At 31.4% G+C, this 27178-nt stretch overlaps 1 protein-coding gene across 1 annotated transcript; it reads left to right on the top strand.

The window, feature by feature from the left end:
- Positions 1 to 15032: 15032 nt before the first annotated feature.
- On the top strand, positions 15033 to 26514 carry LOC110647541 (tRNA nucleotidyltransferase cca2). The gene is made up of 16 exons (XM_021801434.2): positions 15033 to 15395; positions 15823 to 15953; positions 16812 to 16929; positions 17771 to 17823; positions 17941 to 17990; positions 18096 to 18194; positions 18939 to 19048; positions 19189 to 19316; positions 19705 to 19771; positions 19939 to 20022; positions 24267 to 24329; positions 24463 to 24607; positions 25439 to 25606; positions 25886 to 25983; positions 26056 to 26156; positions 26241 to 26514. Exons 1-16 carry the CDS (start codon positions 15051 to 15053, stop codon positions 26251 to 26253), a joined length of 1773 nt encoding a protein of 590 aa, XP_021657126.2. The 5' UTR covers positions 15033 to 15050; the 3' UTR covers positions 26254 to 26514.
- Positions 26515 to 27178: the final 664 nt, after the last annotated feature.

The raw sequence follows: 27178 nt of genomic DNA, 5'->3' as shown, positions 1-27178 counted from the left end.
GTTTTACTAAAATAGAAGGAATAAGTATTTTTAAAATATAGAGATCAACTAATTAATTTTACTAAAATAAAAATTAAATAATAATTTGACTGACATTAAAATCCATTGAATAATAAAAAAATTAATAAAAAAATAAAAAATTTTACATAAACAAAATATAAAAATTAAATAATATATTTTTTAAAATATAAAAATCACATAATTAATTTTATTAAAATATAAGAATTAAATAATAACTTTTCCTCAAAAAGTAATATCCATATGTCATAATTATTGGAATACATACATTATATTATATTACATATATAGTCAAGTTGAATCGCATATAATTGATTTATATAAATAAACCAAATTAATGCTCCGCATCTCTCTCTCTCTCTCTAAACTAAACTCTCTCTCTTCTCACTAAAAGCCTTCGTCTCATAGCAGTCCAGAGGAGAGGTTTGGCCATTTGGTCATTGAACCTCCCCTCACCCCTTCTTTTCTTTAGGTAGCATTTTAGTTTTTTTTTTTCTTTTCTTAACTGTTGTATTTCATTTTCTTCCTAGTTGTTTTCTCAGTCTCCAATTTTTGGAGTCCAAGTATCCCTCTTTTTTGATGGGTTGCAATGGGGAAGCTCTGCATGTTGAAGGTGGCTTCTCCTGTAGCCTATTGTGAAGCTTCTCAGAGCAGGTGTTGGCTAGCAATTTCGGAGATTGATTTAGATCTGGTCTCTTTTGCCAAGCCCCGTCCCGGATTTGTCCGGCTATGGCTCAAGTCCCATGCGCTCCTATGGTGTTTTGCCGCATATCCCCCGATTTCCTCTGGGTTTGCAAGTGTTGAGCAAGGAGGTTCTTATGTTCAATGAGGTGTTTATGCTATCCTTCTGATGTTGATGATCTCCTCTACATGTTTTTTCAAGCTGCCCTGCGGTTTCAATTGCAAGGCCAGCAAGTGTTGCTAGTGAAAATGAAGTTGATATTGGCGGCAACTGAATTGGGTTTTCGGGTCCTACCCATTTTAGTCTAGGCTCCATAGTTTTTAGGGCTTGGAGCTATAATCCTTTAATGGACTGAGGCCTTTGTAAACCTTATTTCATTCAATGGAATATCCTTTCATGTAAATAAAATATATCCCATATAACTGTTCACGAGAATAGTGATTTGGATTTTTTTTTTTTTAATTTTTATGTGATGCATACATAAAAATTTCATTTTCATATTAATAATTTAGTATAAGAAAAGTGAGGCATGTTGCACTCTAAGCTCACCTATTGCCCGAAGCTCCTAACATTCCACAAAATGCAACAAAAAGCCACCAGTGGTCTTTCTTCTTCCATTCATTTTTACTCTGCTTTCCTTCTGTTTCTTACCCATTAATTCATCTGAAAACTCATTTTCTTACTAAGCTAAATTTTCCTAAAATCAAGTGCTTTTTTTTTTTTTTTTCATATTTCCTTCTTTTTCTTTCGATTTTCTAACTTTTAGAGCATTTTTTATCTGATTTTTCCTTCCAAGCATTATACAATATCTCATTTTGTTAAATGTGCCATAAAAAATCACTTATTTTTAAAGTTTGAATAGATTAGACAACTATATGTTGAGTTTATTTTCTCTGCACGTAGAAATTTTGAATACACTACAAAATGAATTTGAAATAAAAATTTTTTGTTTTAAATTTTATAAATGACTTAAGTCGTAAAATATACTGTAAATTATTTTAAAAATTCAACCAAAAGTTTATTGGTTAAAATATTAAAAATTAGGTAAAAAAAAAAACTGCTAGAATTAGTTTAGCTTATGCATTATGAATAACAATTATTGAATTCAAGAGGAATAAAATAAAATTATTAAATTCAGAGGAATAAAATAATTTGTAAAAAATAATTAATTATGTGGCATTTGATGTCAATTCATAATAAAACTTGATGATTTATTATACATTGCTAATTATTGTAAAATATAGAGAAAGATAAAAAAAAAAATTATAAATCCGTAGTAACGCGCACGGGTAACCTCACTTGTATACCATAAAAGGAATAGAATAATGAAGCCTCACTTAGAAGCCGTGTGAAAAATATTGAGTGTTAAAGGTACTATTAATTTTAGACCTACGTACAAGAAAGGGGGAGCTTGCAAGATTATTGGATATTGTGATGTTAACTATGGAGGTGATCACTATACGAGACCGTCTACTACCGGCTACGTTCTCACTCTTGGATTGGGTGCAGTATCACGGTGTAGTATAAGGCAACCAATGGCATCATTATCAACTACTAAAGCTAAGTATAGAGCAACAGTAATAGCATCTTAAGAAAGTACATGGCTATTATAATTGATGGAAGGTCTACATCAGGTCATTGATTGTCCTGTGGTACTACATTGTGAAAATCAATCTAATGTACGTGTAAGGCAGAGAATTAGATATTCCATGCTCGAACAAAACATATAGAGATACATTATCACTTTGTTTGAGAAAAAGTGCTACAATGAGATACTGAGCTATATTCGATTTAAGACGAAATCAAGTTGCTGGTATATGCACGAAGAGTTTAAGTCCTATTAAATTTGTCAGGTTTCGAAAACAACTTAGCATGGAAAAGGAAAGTCGGCGTTGAGTAGAGTATTGAAGGAGTTCATCACTGCCTCTCTCCCTTCAAAAAATTCTTCAAAGTTACAAAATGATCAAGAGTGTAGGAGATGCATCATCACAGCCATACCAGAAGCTTCATCACCGACTTCCATGTGTGGCCCAAATTTCTTTAGTTATCCACTTAGTGAAGCTTGTGCAGTATACGTGCAAGTGAAGAGTGCAAAGTGAGGTGTAAGTGTGAGAAACGCTAGTGTGTGAAAGAGTGTAAGTGACTAATGCGTGTGAGTGAGTGGTAAATTTCGTTGATAATTTACCAATGATTTACAGACAAAAAAAAAATAAAATTTAAACTAATTTGTACAGATAAAATTACCGATAGATCTTTTTACCGATGATGTAATTTCGTAGGTAAAATTAATGTCTACTATAGGCAGCAAAATTAGCTACCAAATAAAAAGAATGCCGGCAAAAACATTCATTGGTAATTATCAATCAATTCGTATTCGGTTGGTAATATTAAAAAGAAAATTAAAAAAATTAAAATTTAAAAAAATTTTACTTACAAAATTTTTTCATCGGTAATTATCAATGGACTTATTTTTTGTTTATAATATTAAAAAGAAAATAAAAAATTAAAATTTTAAAACAAATTACCTATAAAAATTTTGTATCGGTAATTATCAATGAACTAGTTTTTCGTCAGTAATATTAAGAAGAGGAATAAAAAAAAATTAAAAAGCTTAAAAATTTTTACCTACAAAAATTTGTTATCGATAATTATCAACAAATTTATATTTAATCGGTAATATTAAAAATAAAATATAAAAAATAAAAATAAATTACTTACAAAAGCTTTTCATCAGTACTTACTAACGAACTTATTTTTAGTCTGTAATATTAAGAAGAAAATAAAAAAAATTAAAAAGCTTAAAAAATATTATTTACTAAAAGTTTTCATTGATAATTACTAGTAAATATTGATTTCGTCAGTAATCCATCGATAAATCATAACAAATATGAAATTCCTACATTTTTTGTGAATAGATTAGAGAAGAGTTAGTTTCTTTATAAAAAGAAAGACACTCTCAAATTTATAACAATTGTGGCATAGCCACTATATGGGATCTATTTTAGGCCCTTTAGTTATTTTTTTAGATTCATTTAAATCTTAAAAAATTAAAAAATAATTTTACATTAAAATTAAAATAATTAATATTTAATAATAAAAAAATATTAAAAAGTAAAAAATAAATTAAAAATTAAACTAAATTAAATTTAAAAATTAAATTAAAGTTAAAAGTTAAATTAAATTAAAAATTAAAAATTAAAAAATAAAATAAAAAATATAGAATAAAAATTACCTCAAAAAAGTTATCATTGATAATTACCTATGATAATTTATTGTCACCGATAATTACTTATGATAATTTATTACTTTTGATAATTACCAACGAAAAGTGTTGTTGATATATAATCGGTAATATATACGTTTATAATTTCTCATAAAATTACCTACAAAAAAAATTATAATTTACCTATGAAAAAGTTGGTCGATAAATTTAGAAATAATATTTTTTTTCATCGGTAAAAATTATCAACACTAAAATTTGTGAATGAAAAAATTTTGTCGGCAATCCTGATTATCAATGAAAAAAAAAGCATATTTGATCAGTTATTTTTATAACTATGTTTTAAATTTCTTGTAGTGTGTCTTGAGTGTGTATGTGTGTACGCAAGTGAGCAAGTGAAAAGTGAGAGTAAATTGTAAATTTCAGTTTAGTCCTTCTCTAATAAAAAGTTTTCTTCACTCAAGTTCTTTTTATCTTTGAATTCCTTATTTCTTTATGCTCCCAATTTTCTTTTTCAACAGAGTTCACATCCTTGATCAGTATAATATCTCATCTTCAACTTCCTATATACATATATATAGTCCGTAGAATATCCAATAGTTATAAAATATGAAATTTAAAGTAAATCTGAATGAAAAACTCGAAAAAACTAAAGTAAGTGTGAGAAAAACTATTCATGGTAGCTTTTTTCACATGTTATGGGTTGACATTCAATAACAATATGAAATGGCTCTATTAGTACTTTACTTCCATAACGTAAAATTAGTTTATGAGTTGCTGATATAATTTAGGCAACCGTTACATTTGCTTTCTCTTTTAAATCCATACCATTTTTCTTAACCAACTTCAGTAGCTTAATCCATTATTATCAAATAATGTCTACTTTCAGAGAAGGAAAGAAGCAAAAGCAGATAACAATACAGCCTACTACAGCAGCTATCTCATGGCAAGAGAAAAAGGATCTTGCAGATAAGGAAGAAGTTGCCTTAGAAAAAGAAATTGAAGATCTTAGAAAATGGGTATGAGCCATTTTCATTAATTAGTTTTTGTTTGTGTTAAGTTGATATTTTCAAGAAACTTTCATATGTTGTGGTTGTCGTCAGTAGGGAAGGAATGAAAAGGAAAAAAAAAAAAAAAAAGCCAAAGTGACAAAAAAGAATTTATATAATCGACCTCAAATAGTTTAAAACTAAATTTAGTTAAATTTAGTTGTTATTGTTATAGGGAATTTACAATATCATTAGCTCATTATTATTTTTGTTTAACAGACTGACATGATAGATGCTATGAATGATAAGCAATTAAGGGACTACTTGAAAAACAGACCTGAAGAATTGAAGACTGTGAAGATACAAAGGAGCAAGCCAAGGCAAAGGGTAAGATAAATTTTGGATATTTCTCCATTGGGATTATTATTATTATTATTATTATTATTATTATGTTTGATTTTGGTAAATGAATCATCAAAATATATATTAAAAGAATTTAATTTGAATACCTTTATTATTTATTTATTTAAAATCTAATATAAAGAACTTGGTATTAATGAATTTTGCCGATCATCAATTTATTATATAGCTAGAGATTTTTTTTTTTTACTGATTTAAATTTAGAATCTTATAAGAGATATTGTAGGTTTATTATTTATTTTTTAATGACAGGTCCAACAGGCTAGGAAGAGTAAATCCTCTACTTCCACCGGAATAATGGCATCTGTTTGGAAATTTCACAAGGAAAACGATGAGTGCTCCCCAAATTAGGACCATTTTTTTTCCAAAAAAAATTTATTTAGTCAATTGAGCCATCAAGAGTTGATTCAGTCCATAAGACTCAATTAGCGCTCTTATTACATTAAGAGTTCAAGTCACACTAACTAATATTTTTCATGAATGATCTCAATGAGACTTGAGTGAAAATATTGACACTTTAACACTCTGTTTGGCATATTGGAATTCAAAATGCAAAATTCATTCGTAAATAAATTTTCATTTTTTTATGTTACTACTTAAAATATGTGTTTGAATTAAATTTCACAAAATCATGTTTGGAATAAAAACGCAGAATTGAAGATTTATTTATATTTATTTTCTAAAATATCATTGACATAGCCATACTATTATTGTGAAATAAATAATAAATTCATAATTACATTTATTTTACTTAATATAATAATCTTGTATTTATCTTTTTTTTTTTAATTAAAATACATAATATACTTTTATTTTATATATTATTACCCTTAAAATAATATCTATCATTATGTAAATTAAATAGTTTAAAACGACAAAATAGCATTTATCAATAACTCATTTTTTTTTCTCATGACTTATTTCCTAAGATTAAAAAAAAGCATCAATATGTCGTATAAAAAAAATCAGAATCTACATAGATAAATGGAGGTGGCGAATGGCATCCCTGTGAAAAAATCAAGATGCCCTTTCTATATAATTGTCATATACGATAGCCATTACTCAAATTGCATCATGCATCTCAAGAAGGGGAGAGAGACAGGGAAATAGAGAGAGGGAGAGAGTTTACGGTGATTTGAAGATTGAGGAAAAAAAGGGGTTTTGTGATATGGGTAGTTTAATCATTTTTTTTTTTTTGTAAATTTCACGTAATTTATTTAGAAATTTCACCTTTCTTAATAGAATTTGTGATAGTTATATTCAATTTTGTAAAATTTAAATTATAGAATTGAAATCTTTTTCTTTTTTTCATTCCAAACACAAAAATTTAGATTTGGAAAAAAATTTCACAAATTTTTGTAAAATTCATTCATTCCAAACATAATGTAAAGTTATGAAATTTTAAATTCTAAAGTTTAGATCGCAACTAATTGTATTAGCAAAAAAAATAACTGACTCTCATATTTTAAAAAGATTACATCAAAAGGAATTTTTTGAAAAATTAAATTAAATTCAATTTTTAAAAGAGTTGTTGCCCTAATTTAAAGATATTAAAGAATTAAAAAAAATAGTTATGTGAATTAAAAAAATTTAAAGATGATTTTTTTTAGTCAGAATTTGAGAGAGTGGAGACTCTAACTTGAATCTATCAGATAAGTGATACAGGCCTTTAGTTATTAGATCAGGTCAGGCTAAGCCATTTACAGATTTTTTTTTATATATATATATAAAATTTGGCAATTTATCAATAAGAATCATAAGATGAGTGGGTAATTTTTATAATATGTCCTTAAATTTTATCTCATATTTTTTCTTTTATTCCTTAATTTTAATTTATTACTAAAAAATCTCTGAACTTTAATTTTATTTTACAAAAATTCTTCTGACCTACTATAGTAGGTTTTTCAAGTTAAAAAATAATGAAATTACTAAAAAATAATGAAATTACCATTTTATCTCATTTCATCTCACATTAAAAAAAAAAAACATTTCAACCATTATCTAGACCTATCACAAAAATACTAATGCCATCACAATAATCTGATTTCTAAAAAGGGAGAGATTTATCATTTACTATAAAATGCTGAAACTTATAGACGTCGTAGCTTAGAGGGATTTTTTTAATATGAAACATGCTATTGCATGTTAGAGGAATTTTTTGTGAAACAAAATTTAAGTTTAAAAATTTATTTAATAACAAATTAAAGTTAAAGGACATAAGTAAAACACAGGATAAAATTAAGGGATAAATTATAAAAATTACTCTAAGATGAGTATAGTATAATCTTCTCGTAAGAAAAGAAAAATACAAATATAAATAATTAAAATCTTATATTTAAAAAAGATCTAAGGAGAGCAGAATAAATTTAAAAACAAACGTACATAACAAAACAAAATAAATAATATATATTTATAAATCGTCAAAATAAGGAAATTCTGAAAATTTTTGTTTTGCAGCATTAACATTGGTTTATTTAAGGTACATAAACTTTAAAAATGTTGAAATTAACTATTTTTGGCAACCATCCGATCTATGCATGGCAATACACACATACAGTTAGGGGTGAGCAGTTTACGGGTTAAACCGATTAACCGAACCGAAATTAGTGGTTTGGTTCGGTTAATCGGTTTAACCGGTTCGGTTCGGTTAATACTTTTAAAATTTTTCGGTTATCGGTTATTTCAGTTCGATTATCGGTTATAACCGAAGAACCCAATAAAACCGAAATCAACACAGGCCTTTATTGATTTAAGCCCAACCCTTTCACACCATTGACCCATAATATACGTCAGAACCTAAAACTAAAACTAAAATCCCTAACCCTAACCTTTCTTTCCATTTGCCTACTACAGTTTGCCGCCGCTCAACCTCCTAAAACTAAAATCCCAAGCTTCCTCTTTGTCTCTCTTCTTCCTTGTGTGTGGTGTCAGGTGTGCATCTTCTTCAATCTTCATTCGAGGTGAGCATTCGTTATCTATTTAATTTGGTGGTTTTTCGTTTAATCTTCATTCAATCTTCATTCAATCTATATTTAGTCTCTCGGTCAACTTGAGTAACCTCTATGTAAATTATCTTCATCTAATTGATTTTGTTATATAATTAGATTAAATTTAATCTACAAATAAAAACCCATAATCATGTTGAGAATGTGCGAAGACCTAAAACTCATATCCAATTAGGACTAGATCAGTACGACCATTGATGGAGCAAGAGGATTGAGGGGTGATACGACTCCTCTGGCCTGGTGAAAATGTCTTCATTCATATAGTTTTATAAAATACAATTGCAAATATACATAAATATGTATTAAATGTTGTTTTGACCAACCTTAAAAATAATTGCTGGTTCCAGTACGAACATTATAGTTGAGAAAAATGTATACAGCAAAAATGCTACTGCAAAAATCACGTCCCCAAAAAGAAATGATGCTGTGCAAAACAACAATGATTCTTATCAGAATCCTCCGAAGGTACATGTTTTGAATTAGCACTCCTGAAATCTTCCTGTTATTATATTCCTTTATTTTTCATCTTTTTGGTCAAATGATTAAAAAATCCCTAACCTTTATGGGGCATGCTTAATTTTGGCCAATTCTTTCAGTTTTAGCAAAGATGGATTTGGGAAAATTTTTACAATTTTAGCTAGTTGACTGAAATTGATAAATTGAATCAGTAAGATATAGTTACCAATAACCTTTTTGTTTTTGAAAACATGACAATATTGATTTTTATTGTTTATTTGATTCAACAATTTCTCTCCCTTTTTTTCCCCAATTTTAGTTTACTTGCTAAAATTATTACAATATTTCTTATTTTCTTACCTTCTCCAGCTTTTCAACCAGGAGCCAAATCATTAAATTTGGTAAAAATAAAATGATTGTTTAAAATTATGAATGCACTTTTTTTTTTAAATCTTGCCCCTCTATGATCTCTTAGAGCTTTAATAATTCTCGGTGCAGTGGAAATGGCTTTGCTGTGGTTGATTCATATTGTAATTGGAAGCTAGAGCCTAGAAGTGACCTATGAAGTAATTTCATGTGGGGATTTGGGTTCCCCCACATGAATGTGCCTGGCGTACTAGTGGAGCAATTATAGCCTTTCTCCCTCATATCGCTTGGGCTTTTAAGTTATTTTTTGTTTTAAATGTTTCTTATTCTTTTGATATATAATGATGAAAGAGAGAGAACTGGACATAAAAATTGTATAATTTTGTTTGTTACGTAGAGATTACCAGTGTCCTCTCTTGTTGGTTCTCATAGAGAGAACATATTTTTATTATATTCATCAAAGAGATCATTTTAGTATGCTGTATTCATTATCTAGCATTTAATTTCTTAGCTTGAATACAACAGTTATCTTCTACTTCCGAGGTTTAGAAAACTTAAAAATCGCACTGAGGTTTCAATATACTAATAATTTATATTATTAATGTGAATTGAAATTGCTCTTTCTATGGTAGCTTGTGCTCCACAATAATATTGATTAGAGTTCTAATGTTAATTATTTGTGTACTCTTGTAGCAGCTGAACATGGATTCTAGTTCTAGCGGGCAAAATGATCCAACAAATACAACTGATTCCACTCAAAGTGAACAAAAAACTGCAACAAGTTCAAAATCAAAAGTGAAAAGAAAGCCAGTCATGCCAAGGTCTACAGTTTGGGATCACTTCACCAAGTTTAAAACTGATAATGGTGACACCAAAGGCAAGTGTAATTATTGTAATAAAGAATTTTGTTGTGATCCTAAGAGAAATGGAACCACTGCACTTAGGAATCATATGAATACTTGCAAAAAGCATCCATATGCCATTGAGACTAGGCAAGCACTATTGGATTTGCAACCAAATTCAAACAATGTAGAGGGTGAAGTAGGCACACTTACTACTTGGAAATATGATGAAAATGCAATTAGGGAGGCTCTTGTTTCCATGATTATCATTGATGAGTTGACATTTAAATTTGTAGAAGGTGAGGGATTTCGAAAATTTATGAGAGCTATATGTCCCAAGTTTAAGATTTCCTCTCGTTGAACTATTTCACGAGATTGTTATTTAGTGTATGTTGAGGAGAGGTCAAAATTGAAGTCTTTTTTGAAGAGAAATTGTCAAAGGGTGAGTCTTACTACGGATACATGGACATCATTACAACGGATTAATTATATGTGTATCACTGCTCATTTCATTGATAATGATTGGAAGTTACATAAGAAAATCATTAATTTTTGTCCTATTACAAGTCATAAAGGTGATGCAATTGGTAGAGCTATTGAAACTTGTTTGCTAGAGTGGGGGCTAGATAAGATATTCACCATTACAGTTGACAATGCTAGTTCAAATGATATAGCCATTTCTTATTTGAAAAAAAAGCTTACAAATTGGGGTGTCACTGTTTCTAATTCTGATTACCTTCATATGAGGTGTATGGCACACATAGTTAATTTGGTTGTCATGGATGGCTTAAAAGATGTTGGTGAGTCAGTGCTGAAAGTAAGGAATGCAGTGAGATACATTAGGAGTTCTTCAGCTAGGTTGAAAAAGTTTAAGGAGTGTGTTGAATATGAAAAAATTGATGGCAAGTCTTCTTTGTGTTTAGATGTGCCAACTAGGTGGAATTCAACTTACTTGATGTTGAATATAGCTCAAAAATATGAAAGGGTGTTCGAGAGGTATGAGTCACAAGAACCTATGTTTAGGCTTGAATTGGGAGAGAATGGAGAGCCTGATTTTCATGATTGGTCTGAATGTAGGAAAATGGCTGAAATGTTATCTCATTTTTATGAGCTTACTTTGCGTATTTCTGGTTCTCGATATATCACATCTAACATGTTTTTTGGTGAGATAAGTGACTTGGCTTTTATTTTAAATCAATGGGTGAATAGTACTAATGTTGAGGTGAAAAATATGGGGGACAGAATGAAGAAAAAATTTGATAAGTACTGGGGGGATATAGATAAAATGAATAAATTGATTTATTTTGCTACTGTTCTTGACCCTCGTGATAAGTTTGAATATATGGAGTTTCAATTTTGCCAAATGCATGGTGAAGAAAAGGGTGAGCAGTTGTTCCAGAAGGTGAAGTCATCTTTGATTGACTTATTTAATGAGTATAAGAAAATGTATCAAACTGATTGTGAGCAAATAAGTGATAACACTAGCTCACAGCTCTCAAGTGGTAGTGGTAGTATAATAAATCTAAAGCCCAAATTGTACTTGAAGCATCACTACAAGAAGCAAAAGTTAGAAAAAAATGGAGGTTTAGATTCAAAAACAGAGTTGGAAGTGTATCTCAATGAGGCAATTCAAGAGGACAAGGAAGATTTTGATCTCTTAAAATGGTGGAAAATCAATTCTGAGAGATTTCCCATCCTTGGAAAAATGGCAAGAGATATATTGGCAGTCCCAGTTTCAACTGTTGCATCAGAGAATGCTTTTAGTACTGGTGGGAGAGTACTAGATCCCTTTAGGAGTTCTTTAACTCCCAGAATTGTGGAAGCTTTGATATGTGCACAAGATTGGACACGTTCCTCAAATTGTCCAATAAATGTTGAGGAAGATTTAGAGGAACTTGAAAAGTTTGAAGAGGGTATGTAATAAATACATGTATTTAGATAATTTTTATCTTTTAATATTTTTATTTCAATATGGATTGATTTTTTTTCCCCTTATATAATTCAATTTTCAGTACTGCCAAGTGTTGGCCTAACTCAATTAGGGGGATCAAGTTGTTCAACCCCTACCCTTAACTCTTAGATGTAAGTTTGATTGTTTAAAGTTTTACATTATTTTATGCTTTCATTAATTATTATATATCAATTGTCTTTTTTTTTATTATTTTGTTTGTGTAGGTTCCCAAAGCTATTGCCTGTTGCCTCTTCATTTGAGGATGTTTTTGGATTTGGTTGGACTGCTCAAAATCAAATTATTGGAGATTTGATGGATTTTAATATTATGTTTAATTCTGTTGTTATTTGATGGATTTTAATATGGACTGTATTTAGCTTTTATCTTGTTGGAGATTTGGTATTTTATTATTATGTTGTTTTATGGATTTTAATAATAACTGAACTGGATTGTATTTAGAGTATGGTTATGGTTATTTTAGCTTTTATTTCAATTATGTTTTGTTTTATGGTTTGGCATTTGATGCTTGGATTATTATTTGGTTTAGTGGTTTTATACTTTTATTTATTTTATGGTTTATTTGGCATAGTGACATTTTATTAAATTGATTGTTTATTTGATGCTACACAGTTAATTTTATATGAATTGTATACCATGAAGTGTGAACAAATGCAAATGTGCAATTTACAGGTCAAGCAGGTCCGTTTGGCATTTGAAAAAAAATTGAAATTTCGGTTTTTCATTAACCGAACCGAACCGAACCGATAATAATTGGTTCGGTTTGATTCAGTTTTTCTCCAATAAACGGTTCGGTTCGGTTTACAATTTATGAGATTTTCGGTTATCGGTTATTTCTGTTCGGAACCGAACCGACCGAATGCTCACCCCTTCATACAGGAGGAGCTTAACTCATCCTCAACTAAATGCACAAGGCAATAAGGAATTCAACACATATATAAGCACATACATGATCCATAATAGGGGGAGCTTAACTCATCCCAATATCCATAAACATCCAATGTCATCATAAATATGAGAACCTAACTCAGCTATATATGCATACATAATAATATAACCATTCTAATTTGGAAAGTCTACCTGAATCCTCATATCATACATAATATCAAGTAGTCATCCACATATATAATACAACATACATACATACATACAATCTAATGCCACTTTGAAGTTTTGAAAAGCAATACACTAAGAATGCAAATCAACAATTATGTTTGATTTTTATTTTTTAAAATAATTTTTTTAAATTAAAAAACAAATAATTATTTCATTCTAAATATGAAAATTATTCAAAAATAAATCAATTAAATTAAATTTTTGTAAAATTTTAATTTTCACAATTTAGACAAATGAAACGTGAACAAATTAAAATTCAATCCATCTATGTATGCAATTTGAAAAAAAAAATAAACAATTAAATTCTTTTAGGTGTATAGTTAAAAAATAACTAAAAAACTATATTAATATAATGTATTGTGTGTTAACAACTAACTAAATCATAAATGATAAATTTGTTGTGACTCCATAATAATGATTATATAGAATTATTTCAAGAATCGAAACTTGAATCAATTTTATCTAAAGAATAAAAAGCAAATCAAAATATCAAAAAATCAAATCATAATCATGCCATTATTTGGTTTAATTTCAGTTCTTAAACATATTCAAACCAAAACTAGAACTAAAATTAAACTCACACACCCCCAATTGACTAGGGCTGAGCAGAATTCGGTTCAAACTGAAAAATCAAACCGAACCAAGTTAATTAGGTTCAATCAATTCGGTTTTAAAATTCAATCTGTTCGGTTCGGTTTTGCATTATAAAAATTTTGGTTATTTTGGTTCGGTTCGGTTTTGAAGATAAAAAAATCGGTTAAACCGAATCGAATCAAATAGTAATTTATATATTCAAATCGAATCAAATCGAACTGAATTGATTTATTTTTATGAAAAATTTATGAATTATATTTAATTATATATATATATATATTAATTGTTTAATTTTATTGATTAATGATTATTAGGTTCAAATCAAAGTCAAAATTAAACCAAATAACTTAAAAATTAAGTCTAAATTAAAAAATCAAGCAAAATCAAAACTGATCGATTTAAACCGAATCGAACTGAAATAAAGTGGTTCGATTCCATTCGATTTTTTACCCATTTTGGTTCGGTTCGATTCGATTTCTAAAATTTAAAATTCAATTTTTATAGTTTAATTCAGTTCGGTTCGGTTCGAACCGAATACTCACCCCTACAATTGACACACGTCAACAAAAAGACCATAATTTAAATAAATTACACCCATGATACTTGAACGTAAGGCATATGACATGAAAAATACCTCAATCATATTTTATAAGAAAAAATATCCAAACTTCAATTAAAATAACATAAAAATACCTATGACTTATAATTAAGCTAGTTCCTAGGTTAAATGAACACATGGTAGATTAGATCCTTCACTCTTTGCTCGTCTTCATCATCTTTCTTCCTTCTTCTTGCCATTGTTTATTTAACTCAATCTTTGGTAACTCTTTTAAGTTTTGCCTCATGTAAGTTTTGCTTCTTCAATTTGGAGTTTTGATTTTTGTCACCTGGAATACCAGGATAAAAACCCTATGATTAGAATCAATTATATAATTTTAATGCAGAGTAGTTTATTTAGGGTAAATACTCTATTATTCGATTATGTAAATGAGACATAAAAATAGTTTTATAAACATAAAGCCGAAAGTACAAAATCTTCATCAGTATTGATAGAAATATAAATTGAAATACATATTTGAAGAATCAAATAAAATGAGCAATTCATGTAAAGTTTTTGATTTCATAGAATTGCCTTTTTGGCTTTTCCTAATCTCATGGCATTGCCTCATAATTTAGTCAATCTATCTATAAATGTAATTTAATTTACAATTAATCAACTTAATTATTTCTTTTAAATTTAAAATTAGTCAATCTGTAAATGTAATTTACCTCATAATTTAGCCGGTTCACTCCGGTCCGAACCGGGCTTGAAGCCACAAGTTCGGGATGCAGCTTAACTCCTCAAAAGCGTCCGCTATGTAGACAAGAAGACCATGAGGCCATACTTGAATTCGGCTATAAAGATCGAACCTTTTCGCCTTCTTCTCTCTCCAATTCTCCGCCGTAGCAGCAGCAGCAGCAGCAGCATTAGAACCTTCACGTTTCGAAACTTTCAGTTCCCAACCGGAACCAGAGCTCCAGGCCACCTTATTCTTCGTCGCTGTCGCTGCAGAGCGATGGGGACATCGTCACTAGAAGCAGTGGTTCGTTTTCAAGTAAAGGACAAGATTGAACTGACGGAGATTGAGAAAAAGATATTCGATCGACTTCTCAACACTCTCCTCCACTTCAATCTCCAAACCGAGCTCCGTGTCGCAGGCGGTTGGGTTCGCGACAAGGTCAGTCATGTAATTATATGATAAATGTCGGTCGATTGGTTTCATGTGCTCTGGTTGAAATTTTTCTGCTCTAAATTCGGTCTACTATTGAAGTAGGAGTTTGTGGTTATTAGAATTTTGCAGGAAAGAGGCCCATCATTTGTTTGATTAAAGTCCATAGTTACAAAAGCAGAGAGAATTTTAAGGGACGAGAGGATGTTGGGCTCTTCTGGTTATGTGAGTTAAGCATGTTGGGGGCAATTGATGAAGAAGTTTCTGGTGTTAAATACTGGAATGGCATTTTTTTTCTTCTTGTTTTTTGTCGGAGAGTGAGCGTTGTCTTGTCTATTGTAACCTGGAAACTTTTTCTGTCTCTCTAGAAGGAGTTGTGTATGATATTTTATCTGTGTATACACTCTTTGTTAATATGGTTATTTTCTCATTGCAGCTTCTCGGCAAGGACTGTTATGACATCGATATTGCTATTGACAATATGTTGGGCAGTGAATTTGTTGATAAGGTCAGAGAATACTTGTTATCTACTGGGGAAGAGGCACAGGGGCTTTGTATTATTCCACGGTATGGAATCCATCTCTCCTCAATTCTGGTAATAAAAAATATTTCTTTGTTGATTTTATTTAACAGCTGATTCTATTTGGAAATTTAAGAAAACATTGATGGGGTCTATTTACCTGAAAATTTGTGTATTTCTTTTACCTTCCATCTGCCTTTCATGTCATAATCAACTGATTAAGTTAATTATAATTAGCCTATTCACACTTCTGTTTGCTTATATTTGGAATGAAATAGATTGAAAATGTGTGGAATAGCATGAACTGAAATAAAACTTGTGAAATTGTGAAACATTGCTTTGAAGACTTATAATGATATGGATCTTTTCTCTTATAGCATGAGATGACATTCTTTAACGGACTCCTATTCATATTAAAAAAAATTGAAAGAGGGCAGACATTGATCAAAATATTTAGAAGCCTGTCCTTATAGCAGCCTATTGGCACTTGAGATGAGCTTAGCAGCCTCCTACCTATGCATGGCAATTTCTTGAAGTTAATACTAGTTAGTTAAGCATATGCTGGACAGTGGACTTGAGAGCTGTTGAGCTGGTAAACTTGTAGTCAAGGATATGCTAGCATAGTGGTGGCAGTGCTGGCTTTTGGGCTAATATACTAGTTGTTGTCAGTTGAGCGTGAATGGCTTGTCACTTCATTTTCTCACATTTAAGCATACAAAGCCATTTTGAGTTTTGAAGATTTCTTAACTACAGCAATTGCAAATCCATATGCTTTCTTTCATTTTCATGCGATGGTGCTTAGACTTCTTTGGAGACTAACAGAACGCATTCTACCTTTAGCTTTCTAAGCTTTGCTGTGTGTTATTGTTACATGACCTTTGTCTAATGTAGTTCTACACTTTCAGGAATCCTGACCAGTCCAAACACTTAGAAACTGCAAGGATGCGCCTTTTTGATTTATGGATTGATTTTGTAAACTTAAGGAGTGAAGACTATAGTGATGGCAGTCGCATTCCCACAATGGTATATGATAAAATAGCATATACTTGTCTACTAGTTTGCTAATCCTGTGTCCCTGGAGCATGTTCTATGTGTTAAGAAGTTCTTAAAAATTCTATACTTTAGTGGTTGCATATTTTTTATTTGGGTTGCTTTAGGGATCTGATAAGAATTAGTAATTAATAAAAAAGGTTCTTATCATTCATTGTTTTCCTTATATTGTTATATAATCCTCTTACAACATTTTTTTTTAGTTGCGTGATCATGTACATTTTGAAATGTACCTGATAAAATTGGGGAAAGGACTACATTAGCACCATAAAAGTGTCCCTATTTAGACCCTAGTAACTAGAAGACGTAGATTTCAACAGCTTCTGCAATTTAGGGAAGTTATACAGTCCTCTTCAGTTCAAAACTTTCTGATCACTACCCTATAGTAATGCCATATGTTTGAAACAACTTGCATGGTGGACACCAGAGGTAGTCCTCTATGAACTTATTTCACACCTCAAGTAGCTGACCCTAATTTTTTTAAACCAGAGGGTAATGTTTCTAAACTGTGGGGTTGCTAGTGTGAAAGGGAAAAAGAAAAGAGAATAAAAGAAAATTGGGAAGGTCGTTTAGAGCCGTGCATTGTACCTTTTCTGATTTACCCATTTAACTACACGAGTATGTGTCAAATTTCTTTTATCATTGTGAAATTCCAATTAATCAATAGTTGATGTTAATTTTCTTCTATGACCATTTAGTTGAACGTTTACTTTGATTTTCGTCTATTACCATTCACTGTATCTAGGATGTATATTTACTTATTTAATCTACTTTGAGTTTATCAATAGTTTGGTCAACTCCTTTTCTACTGCAGAAATTTGGCACAGCAAAAGAGGATGCTTTTAGAAGGGATTTAACTATTAACAGGTATCTTCCGCTGGAAACAATTTAATTGATTTAAGCTCTTCACATGCTTTTCATGATAACTATATGTCTTTTATTGAACTAACCTATCATATTAAAATTATTTCTTCTTTTCGTCAGCTTGTTCTATAATATCAATACCAGTTCGGTAGAAGACCTTACTGGAAGAGGTTGGCTTAGTTTTTATTTGCTATATTCTTTTTAGTGCACATGCAAATTTGTCATTTCGCATAAAGGTTTGTCACTTATATTGTCTTCTATTTATTTTGCTGCAGGTATTGAAGATCTGAAAACTGGAAAAATAGTGACTCCTTTACCTCCAAAGGCTACTTTTTTGGATGATCCACTTCGAGTTCTTCGAGCTATTCGATTTGGTACAAATTTAGATTTTCCTTTATTATGCCAGGCACCCTTTTTTTTTGGGGGTTTGCTTTTGCCTTTTGATGAAAGTTGAATGTCCATGGTTTTGGAAAATACATATAATTTTCTAGCTCAGCATTATTGAAAATAACTCGGTATCAAAAATACCTTGTTTTTATTTGCATTTCTATTTTGTATTTTTAATATCATTTGCTGTGTCTCATATTCTTATTTGTCCCCCAAAAAAAAAAAAAAGAATTTTTCTTTAGATTTAAGTCATTTTTCGGATTCCATATTCTGTTAAAGTAAAAAATAAATCATGGGAACCTTGTCTAGTTAAGCCAATGAAACTCAAAATATAATTAATAGGAAAAGAATACTTATGTTGGTTCTTACATAGGTGAACATGTTGTAATTTGTAGACTTTCCAAGCATCCACTTCAAATAATTACCAACTTGTTACAACAGAAGTTCTGAATTAACATCCAATTCAATATGTGAATGGTCATTGCTCTGCAATTACCATACACATTTGAGCAATAAATTGATATCTGAAAACATTGAACGCATGTATATAATGCTGATCGCCTGAATGGGCTTAGATACAGCTCAAACAAATTTTTGGTATGCATGGTCAGCTGTCATGGCATGATTTTGCCAATGGAACATTTTATGCATCTTCACTTATAGCTTTTATCTTGCTTCCCTTCCAACCCCCAATCTTTTGTATCATATAAGGCTCATTTGTGGTTTTTTAGGTGCAAGGTTTGGATTCATACTAGACGAAGAACTCAAAGTGGCCGCTGCTTGTGATGATGTGACAAGTGCCCTTGCAGCAAAAGTTAGCAAAGAGCGCATTGGAACTGAAGTATGTTAAGCAAGTTTTTCAAAATGTTATTTTATTTCTGGCAAGACAAATTAACTTGCTTGTGAAGGATTTTCCCATGTCCTATGTGCACTATGAGAATAGTTGTTTATTATTTACCTTCTTGCTGCTTCGCTCTGCAGATTGATCTCATGATCTCTGGCAATCAACCTGTTAAAGCTATGACATGCATTGCTGATTTGACATTATTCTGGGTTGTCTTTGGTCTTCCTCCTAAGGTTGAGCCAGCAGTGTCAGAAGGATGCCACAAGTATAATTCGATCTATAATATCATTGATCATCAAGTCTTATATATGTTTCTATGGAAAATAATTTTGCTGCAAAGTTTGGAAAACTGAAGTTTAAGATCAAAGTAGTATCAGAATTCAAATTAGATTTTTTAACAAAGACATTCATCAGCATGATGTTTTCCCCTTTTTTTATTTATTTATTTTTAATTTTATTTGATATAATGTTAGTATGATAACAGGTAGAAGGCACATCTTTTCACGAGATCATGATAAACTGCTTACACAATTCTGCAAGTCTTTTAGCATCATTATTGTTGGGCTTGGAGAATTTCCTTGCATATAGAGCAACCTTATATTATAGGAATGTTTTTATTTCTCATACTCATGGGATCCCTTTACCCTTTATAGGCTATGTATTGCGTACTTGGATGCATCATGGAACCTTATTCAATTAATTGGGTGTTCCGTCTTCACTGTGAGTGACAGCCATGAATTATTTCTCTTTCTTTCTTTTTTCCCCCTTTACTTTTACCTTCTCATGTTAGCATTATCTAATAGTAATTGCCATTTCATTCTTTTCATTATGTTTTTATGTCTTGTCTATGATACTGAGTTATGGATCCTGTGACATTTGAATTTTAGGTTGAACAAAGGAGACTGTCTTTGTATGCGGCTTTATTTCTCCCATTCAGAAATATTACGTGCAAGGATGAGAAGGGTAAAACGGTACAGTCCTTGTTTCTTTTCTGCATCTTGTGTGTTTGTTTTGTTCTTGTTTTTTTAGTTTTGGATATTTTTTGTCTTACACGAGCATTGTGCCTGATTCATTGAAATTGGCAACATGATTATTTTTACAGGACCCATCATTTAATGGTTTATTTATTGTGTGGTCTATTGCAATAATTTATGGTGCTGTCAAAGTAAATTTCACAAGCAAGCCTTAGTCCCAAACTACTTGGAGCTAGTTATATGGATCCTTTCTCACCATTCAGCTTCGTTTGATGCCAAAATAAATTTATTGGAAAACTACTTGGAGCTAGTTATATGGATCCTTTCTCACCATTCAGCTTTGTTTGATGCCAAAATAAATTTATTGGAAGAATTTTGGATTGATGGAAAAATTAAATAAATAAAAGGGTAGACCCTTAGCAATTATCACGTTGTAAAGAGACTTGGTATTTTTGGACTGTACTCTTCAGCTCCTGTTAGCAATTTTTTTTTTTCCAATTAGCAATAAATTATAGTTTTGACCATTTGTTAAAATTGACAAAATGTAAAAGGGTTTGGTCAAAATTGAAAAAATGCACAAAGGCTTTTTTCCTTTTGTGGGTGATTAGGCCTTTGTTGCAAAAATAAAATATTATTAATTCTAGTATATGTCACTACGCCACAATGGCTGGAGCACGCCCCCTAGCAACCTATTGACAGGATTTTAAAATCAATCGCAAGGCAATATCCTAGATGACTTGCTATATATGGACTGCAACCATCAGCTCCTATTAGCAAAATTATTTTGAACATGGATTTCAGTCTATTGAAATAAAGAGCCTGAGCCCTTAATATCAACCCAGTTACAAGACACCAACTCAACTAAGTTTTTATCCAAAAAATTTGGGGTCGGCTATATGGATTCGCTTTCTCCACTCTAAACGATTTTGGGTTAAATCCTCAGAAATGTGTAATGTTTCTAGATCATATTGTACTAGTCTCCTCCAAGTCAATTTAGGTCTACCCATTTTTTTCTTTCTATCCTCTAACCTAATGTGCTCTACTTGTCTAACTGGAGCCTCCGTATGTCTACGCTTCACATGACCAAATCACCTTAATCTCCCCTCTCTCAACTTATCCTCAATTGGCACCACTCCTACCTTTTCTCTAATACTCTCATTACGGACTTTATCTAGTTTAGTAAGACCACTCATCCACCTTAACATTCTCATCTCCGCAACTTTTATCTTAGATGCATACGACTCCTTCTGTGCCAATACTCACTATCATATAACATAGCCGGTCGTATGGCTGTACAGTAAAATTTTCCTTTCAATTTATTGGGAATCTTATGATCACATAAAACTCCCATGGCACGTCTCCACTTTAACCATACGGCTTTAATCCTATGACTAACATCCTCCTCACATCCCCCATCTACTTGAATGACTGAACCGAGATATGTAGAGTGATTACTTTGGGACAGTACCATTCCATCCAAAATAACTCATTCCCTATCACCAGTTTGGCCTTCACTGAACTTGCAATGCATGTATTCTGTCTTCGTTCTACTTAACTTAAAGCCCTTTGACTCTAGAGTACTTCTCCAGAGCTCTAGCTTTCTATTGACTCATTCTCGCATCTCATCTATCAGAACAATATCATCCGCAAACATCATGCACTAAGGAATACTTTCTTGTATATGTTTCGTCAATCTCTTGGAACACTATCATAAGCCTTCTCCAAATCAATAAAAACCATGTGTAGATCTTTTTTCACATCTCTATATTTCTCCATCAAGTTTCTAATGAGAAAGATCGCTTCCATAGTTGAACGACCGGGCATGAAGCCAAATTGATTGAGAGAGATAGAAGTATCATGACAAAGTCAATGCTCCACAACTCTCTCCCACAACTTCATAGTATGACTCATGAGTTTAATTCCCCTATTGTTTGAGCAACTCTGTATATCTCCCTTATTTTTAAAAATATGTACTAAAATGCTCCTCCTCTATTCATCAGGTATTTTCTTTGAGTTCAGAATCTTATTAAATAATTTAGTTAACCATACCACTCCCATATCTCCTAAACACTTCCACACTTCAATTTGTATTCCATCGGGTCCACAGGCTTTACCCACTTTCATTCTCTTAAGTGCTTCCTTTACTTCTAAAGATCTAATCCTTCTAGTATAATTCACATTATTTTCTATTGTTCTATAGTCTATATTTACGTTATTACCATTTTGACTATTATTAAAGAGATCATTAAAATAATTTCTCCATCTTTCTTTAACGTCCTCATCTTTCACCAACACTTTTCCTTCTTTATCCTTAATGCACCTAACTTGATTGAAATCTTGACATTTCCTTTCTCTCCTCCTTGCTAATCTATAAATATCTTTCTCTCCTTCTTTAGTTCCAAGTTTCTCATATAACTTTTCAAAGGCCTGTGCTCTTGCTTGACTAACTGCATTTTTTGCCTCTTTCTTTGCTATCTTGTACTGTTCATATGCCTTATTATTATCACATTTAGGTAATTTCTTATACCATTCTCTTTTTCTCTTCACCGTCTTTTGTACTTCTTCATTCCACCACCATCTTTCTTTTGAGGGTGGTCCATGTCCTTTAGACTCTCCGAGTACTTTTTTAGCTACTTCTCTAATCTTTGATGCCATCTGTATCCATATATCATTGACCTCCATATCTAGCTTCCATGCTTCGAACTCGAGAAACTTATTTTTGAACTTCACTTGCTTTACTTCTTTGAACTCCCAACATTTTGTTCGAGCTACACTATTTCTTCTGACCTTACTTGAATTGTTCTTAAACTGGACATTCAAGACCACTAACCGATGTTGACTTGTTAAAGCCTCTCCTGGAACGACCTTGCAATTCTTGCATAGAGCTCTATTTGTCTTCCTGGTTAAAAGGAAGTCAATTTGGCTTCTATGTTGCCCACTTTTGAAAGTCACTAAATATGACTCTCTTTTTATAAAGTAGGTATTTGCTAGTATTAGGTCGTATGCCATAGCAATATCTAGGATACTTTTTCCCTCCTTATTTCAACTGCCAAAACCAAAACCTCTATGAACATTCTCATAACCTTGCTTATCACTTCCTACATGTCCATTCAAATCTCTACCAATGAAAATATTATCTTCATTTGGTATGCTTTGCATTAAATCATCCATATCTTCTCAAAACTTTTGTTTACTCTCACTATCTAGTTCTATTTGTGGGGCATAAGCACTAACTACATTTATTGTTTTTCCTTCTACTACTATTTTTACTAGTATATTTCTATCTTCTATTCTTTTTACAGCTATTACAGCGTCTTTCAATGTCTTGTCTATGATTATGCCCACTCCATTCTTGTTTCTCTCCTTTTCGGTAAACCACAGTTTGTACTTTGAATTACCCACTTCCTTGCTTTTCTCTCCTATCCATTTAGTCTCCTGAATGCAAGCAATATTCACCCTTCTCCTTTCCAAGGTATCCATAAGCTCTATTAATTTTCCTATAAGGGATTCAATATTCCAAGTACCAACCCTGATTCTCCTCCTATCCTGTTTCTTCCTAATTGGTCTCCTTCTATAATATCTTTTATTATTTTCTATGTCTATTTTGTATTCTGTTCCACTATCTGTTCTACTATTTGTCCTATGGACTAACTTCTTTACCCACACCCGTCCATGATGTGGGAACTCTTGCTCACCTAACACCACACCCGGGTGCCGGCATGGCGCATCGCTTTCTGTGAATGCTCTACACTCTTGCATATTTCTCACTACACCCAGGCTCCGATGTAGCGCGTCGTTAGTAGAGGACGCCCCAACGTTAGCTGCATCCACACACGTACATCTACTCATTTTAATTTTTCACTGAAGGCATGATAGAAAGTTGTCCCCATTGATTTATTGCATACTAGGTTGGCAAACATTTAGCCTTCTTTGCACCATTTGTTGTTCACCCAGTGTGGTTCTCTCCCTCCCTTTGGAATGGAATTGGGAGGGTAGCACTCTACAGTTGTATTCTTTCCAAGCATACTGACCGAGTTGGTGACATTCAACATACAATTTAATTTTATTTAATTGCTAGGAATTTTACTAGAGCCTTAAAATTCTCTTTTCTGGTGTTTGTCATATGTTATTTTCTTGACTGAGATCTTGGCATTGATTTTTTTACTTGATTCGTATACATCTCTTTCCAAGAGTTTTAGTTTATCTTCAGCTTTTGCTAAACCAGTGTTCTCATGTTGCAGGCTCCTGTTGTCAACTTTATCTTCAAAGACTCTCTCAAGCAAAAATCCAGCGATTCTGAAACAGTCAGTTTTAATCTGCTCTCTTTTGTTTCTAACTTGCATGTCTCCATCACATAATGTTTTATCATTACAACATTCTGAGGACTTGTTGAATAAACCTTAAATCTTTCGTTTTTTTTTTCCCTCCCTATTGTAGGTTATGAAGATACACAGGTCATTAGAGAAATTCTTAAACTTATTTGATTTGCTTACTTCTAACGAGGACACCCAGCCAGCTGAAGTTGACTGGGGACCAGAACTTATTGATGTGCCTTTCTCATCGAAACTCCGAGTATTGGCAGGTACCAAGTTCTGTGTAGAATGTCTTGAACTTCACTAAGATTCTGAGTTTTCTTGTCTATTGACGACTATTGCCATTAGGCAAGGCCTGATGAATTTCAGTACAATAAAACGATAACAAATTGGCAACCTCTGTTCTGATTTCTCAATATTTATGTAGTAATTTCAATTCTAAACTGTTACTGCATACAAAATCTATGGTACTTAGATGAGCTGAAATGGTTCTCGCCCTGATTTGAGTATAGAAGGATGATTGTGATTTTGAAACTGTAAGGTTGACAGAAAACAATGCAGTACAAAGGAGATAGTCATATGAGAGCCTTTAAATGAGATGAGCTTTGTCAAAATTGTCATAGTAGATCTAAAAACTATTAGTTGATGATAAAACCTTATCTGTGGATACCACAAGATGTGAGTTATTTTGCTGAGATTTTAAGCCTTCCTGATGCAATGTGTGGCCCGTATTTGAATGGTTAGTGGTTGGGGATGCATCTAAAGTTGCCATACCCCTACTTATATAATGTGTTCCTTCAAGCATGGTATTTGTTATTTTAGTAGCTGATTTTTTTTTCCTAGTAGAATTTTCAATGCTTCCTATTTCTCCATTTGATAACTACATCAAAATTTCCCCTCATCAACATTTAGAAAAAAAAAAAAAAATCTCTGTTAATTGTAACAAGAGTAAAATATGTTACTGTTACTAGGACTGAAATGGCATGAATCGATGAATTGATCTGAATGGCTGTTTAGTCATTAAATTTTGATTACTTCAACATATTGTGGGTTATGGTCTTTGGTTCGGCTAACTTCTTATTCTAACCTTACCCACTCAGGATTTCTACTACGAGATGTCAAAGATTTTTGGCGAGTTGCCTTGTTGATATCTACAATGATATATCCTGCCAACATCGACTCTACTGAAGATTTTTTAGATAAGCAATATCAACTTGACAAGAGAATAGAACTATTTAAGACAGTTGAGAATGCCATCACTAAACTAGGTATGGACCGATTCCTTTCTGTAAAGTTACATATTTCCTATGAACTGTAATTTTATCCTTCTGACAATAGGTTGAAAAAGATTTGATAAACTATTTGTTTACTGTGTAGATCTATGCTTCGTTAAATCATAGTCTTAGAGACAAAAAAAAAGCCCTCCTATGTTTTTCACTTTTATTGGCGTTGCTCCTTGTCATGTATGAACCCTTAGGATTGACTGGGAGCTTCTCTTGCATGTCCTTTTTCTGATAGTGAATATGTTTTTATTTTTCAAAATACAGGTCTTGAAAAAATCTGGGATGTAAAGCCATTGGTCAATGGTAAAGAGATTATGAGTGTTTTGCAGCTTAAATCTGGGGGACCACTTGTTAGGGAGTGGGTAAGGCATTCTTTCCTACACTTGGAGAACCACTATAGAACTTGTTGATTCTAATTTATTCCCTTTTTGCAGCAACAAAAATTGCTGGCATGGCAGCTTGCCCATCCCACAGGAACTGCAGAGGAATGCCTTGATTGGATGAAGCAAACACATTTGAAGCGTGCAAGAATACAGTAATCATTCTACTGAAATTCTTCTTATTCTCTACTTAACAGAAGATCTCATCTGAGCTGACTGGCCATTGCTTTTCAATTTAGCACGTCTTCTTAGATCCCAAGAACATTCATGTAGCTTCGGACCACCGTGGCTGCCGGAGGAGTCTGGGAACTTTATATAGGCAGCTAGAGCATTCATTTATTTCCAATAACAATTTTGTATAGAACTTCAAAAATGTCCTTGAACTTGTGCCAGAGAATATTTTGTTCTCTTGATGTATTAGGTATATTATTAGTTCTTGATGACTATTGAGAAAAATTCTCCTTAAATATATTTTAAAGGATATTAAAAATAATTCTCATTCTTTTTCTTTAATTTATTCCCTGTAAATAAAATTATCGCCTTCTTATAATCCAACTAAAAATGTCAAGTTCCTGGAGTTCTTGGAGCTTATGGCATTTCTTTTCCTCTGTGTTGGTAATATTAAGCTTATGGACTTGTTTGCGTTCAGCCTTCTGTACTCTTCTATTGAATAAACGAGTTGGATATTGGGTGTTATACAGATTATATTATATTTACAATATTTATACTTCTTAAAATATTCATGATACTATTATTTAAAATTAACTATAATGTCCTATTTTAATTATGTACTTCTAACGGTATATTTAGTACTTTGAGAAAAATATTTTTTAAAATTTATTAATTAGAGAATATTAAAAAAATAATTTAAATTAAATAAATTTTAATTAAAAAATTTAAAATAATGAAATAATTTTTTATTAAATTATTTTTTTCCGTAGCATCTTAAATAATTTCTTTTTAATAGCAGTTTTGGTTTTCAAGTTCAATATTAAATAAACAGTAAAAGTACTTTTATAAAAAAAAAATTAACACTTTATAATTAATTTTAAATGCTCAATGTATACTTTAATGATTGTTGAAAATTAAATTATGGATGACATATGATAATTAAATTGTATAAAATCATTTAAAGAGCCTATTTTTATTGCTTACATTTCAAAAATTAAAGTAAAAA

Source organism: Hevea brasiliensis, chromosome 12 (genome assembly GCF_030052815.1).
Source record: "Hevea brasiliensis isolate MT/VB/25A 57/8 chromosome 12, ASM3005281v1, whole genome shotgun sequence".
Taxonomy (NCBI): Eukaryota; Viridiplantae; Streptophyta; class Magnoliopsida; order Malpighiales; family Euphorbiaceae; genus Hevea; species Hevea brasiliensis.
Note: the sequence above shows the minus strand (reverse complement) of the source record. Positions and strands in the feature narration are given on the sequence as shown.

Coding starts and splice junctions, on each gene's coding strand:
- LOC110647541 (XM_021801434.2), top strand. CDS start 15,051: ATGAGGCCATACTTGAATTCGGCTATAAAGATCGAACCTTTTCGCCTT. Junction 17,824..17,940: donor AGGGATTTAACTATTAACAG/GTATCTTCCGCT, acceptor TCTTTTCGTCAG/CTTGTTCTATAATATCAATA. Junction 19,772..19,938: donor TTGGGTGTTCCGTCTTCACT/GTGAGTGACAGC, acceptor TTTGAATTTTAG/GTTGAACAAAGGAGACTGTC.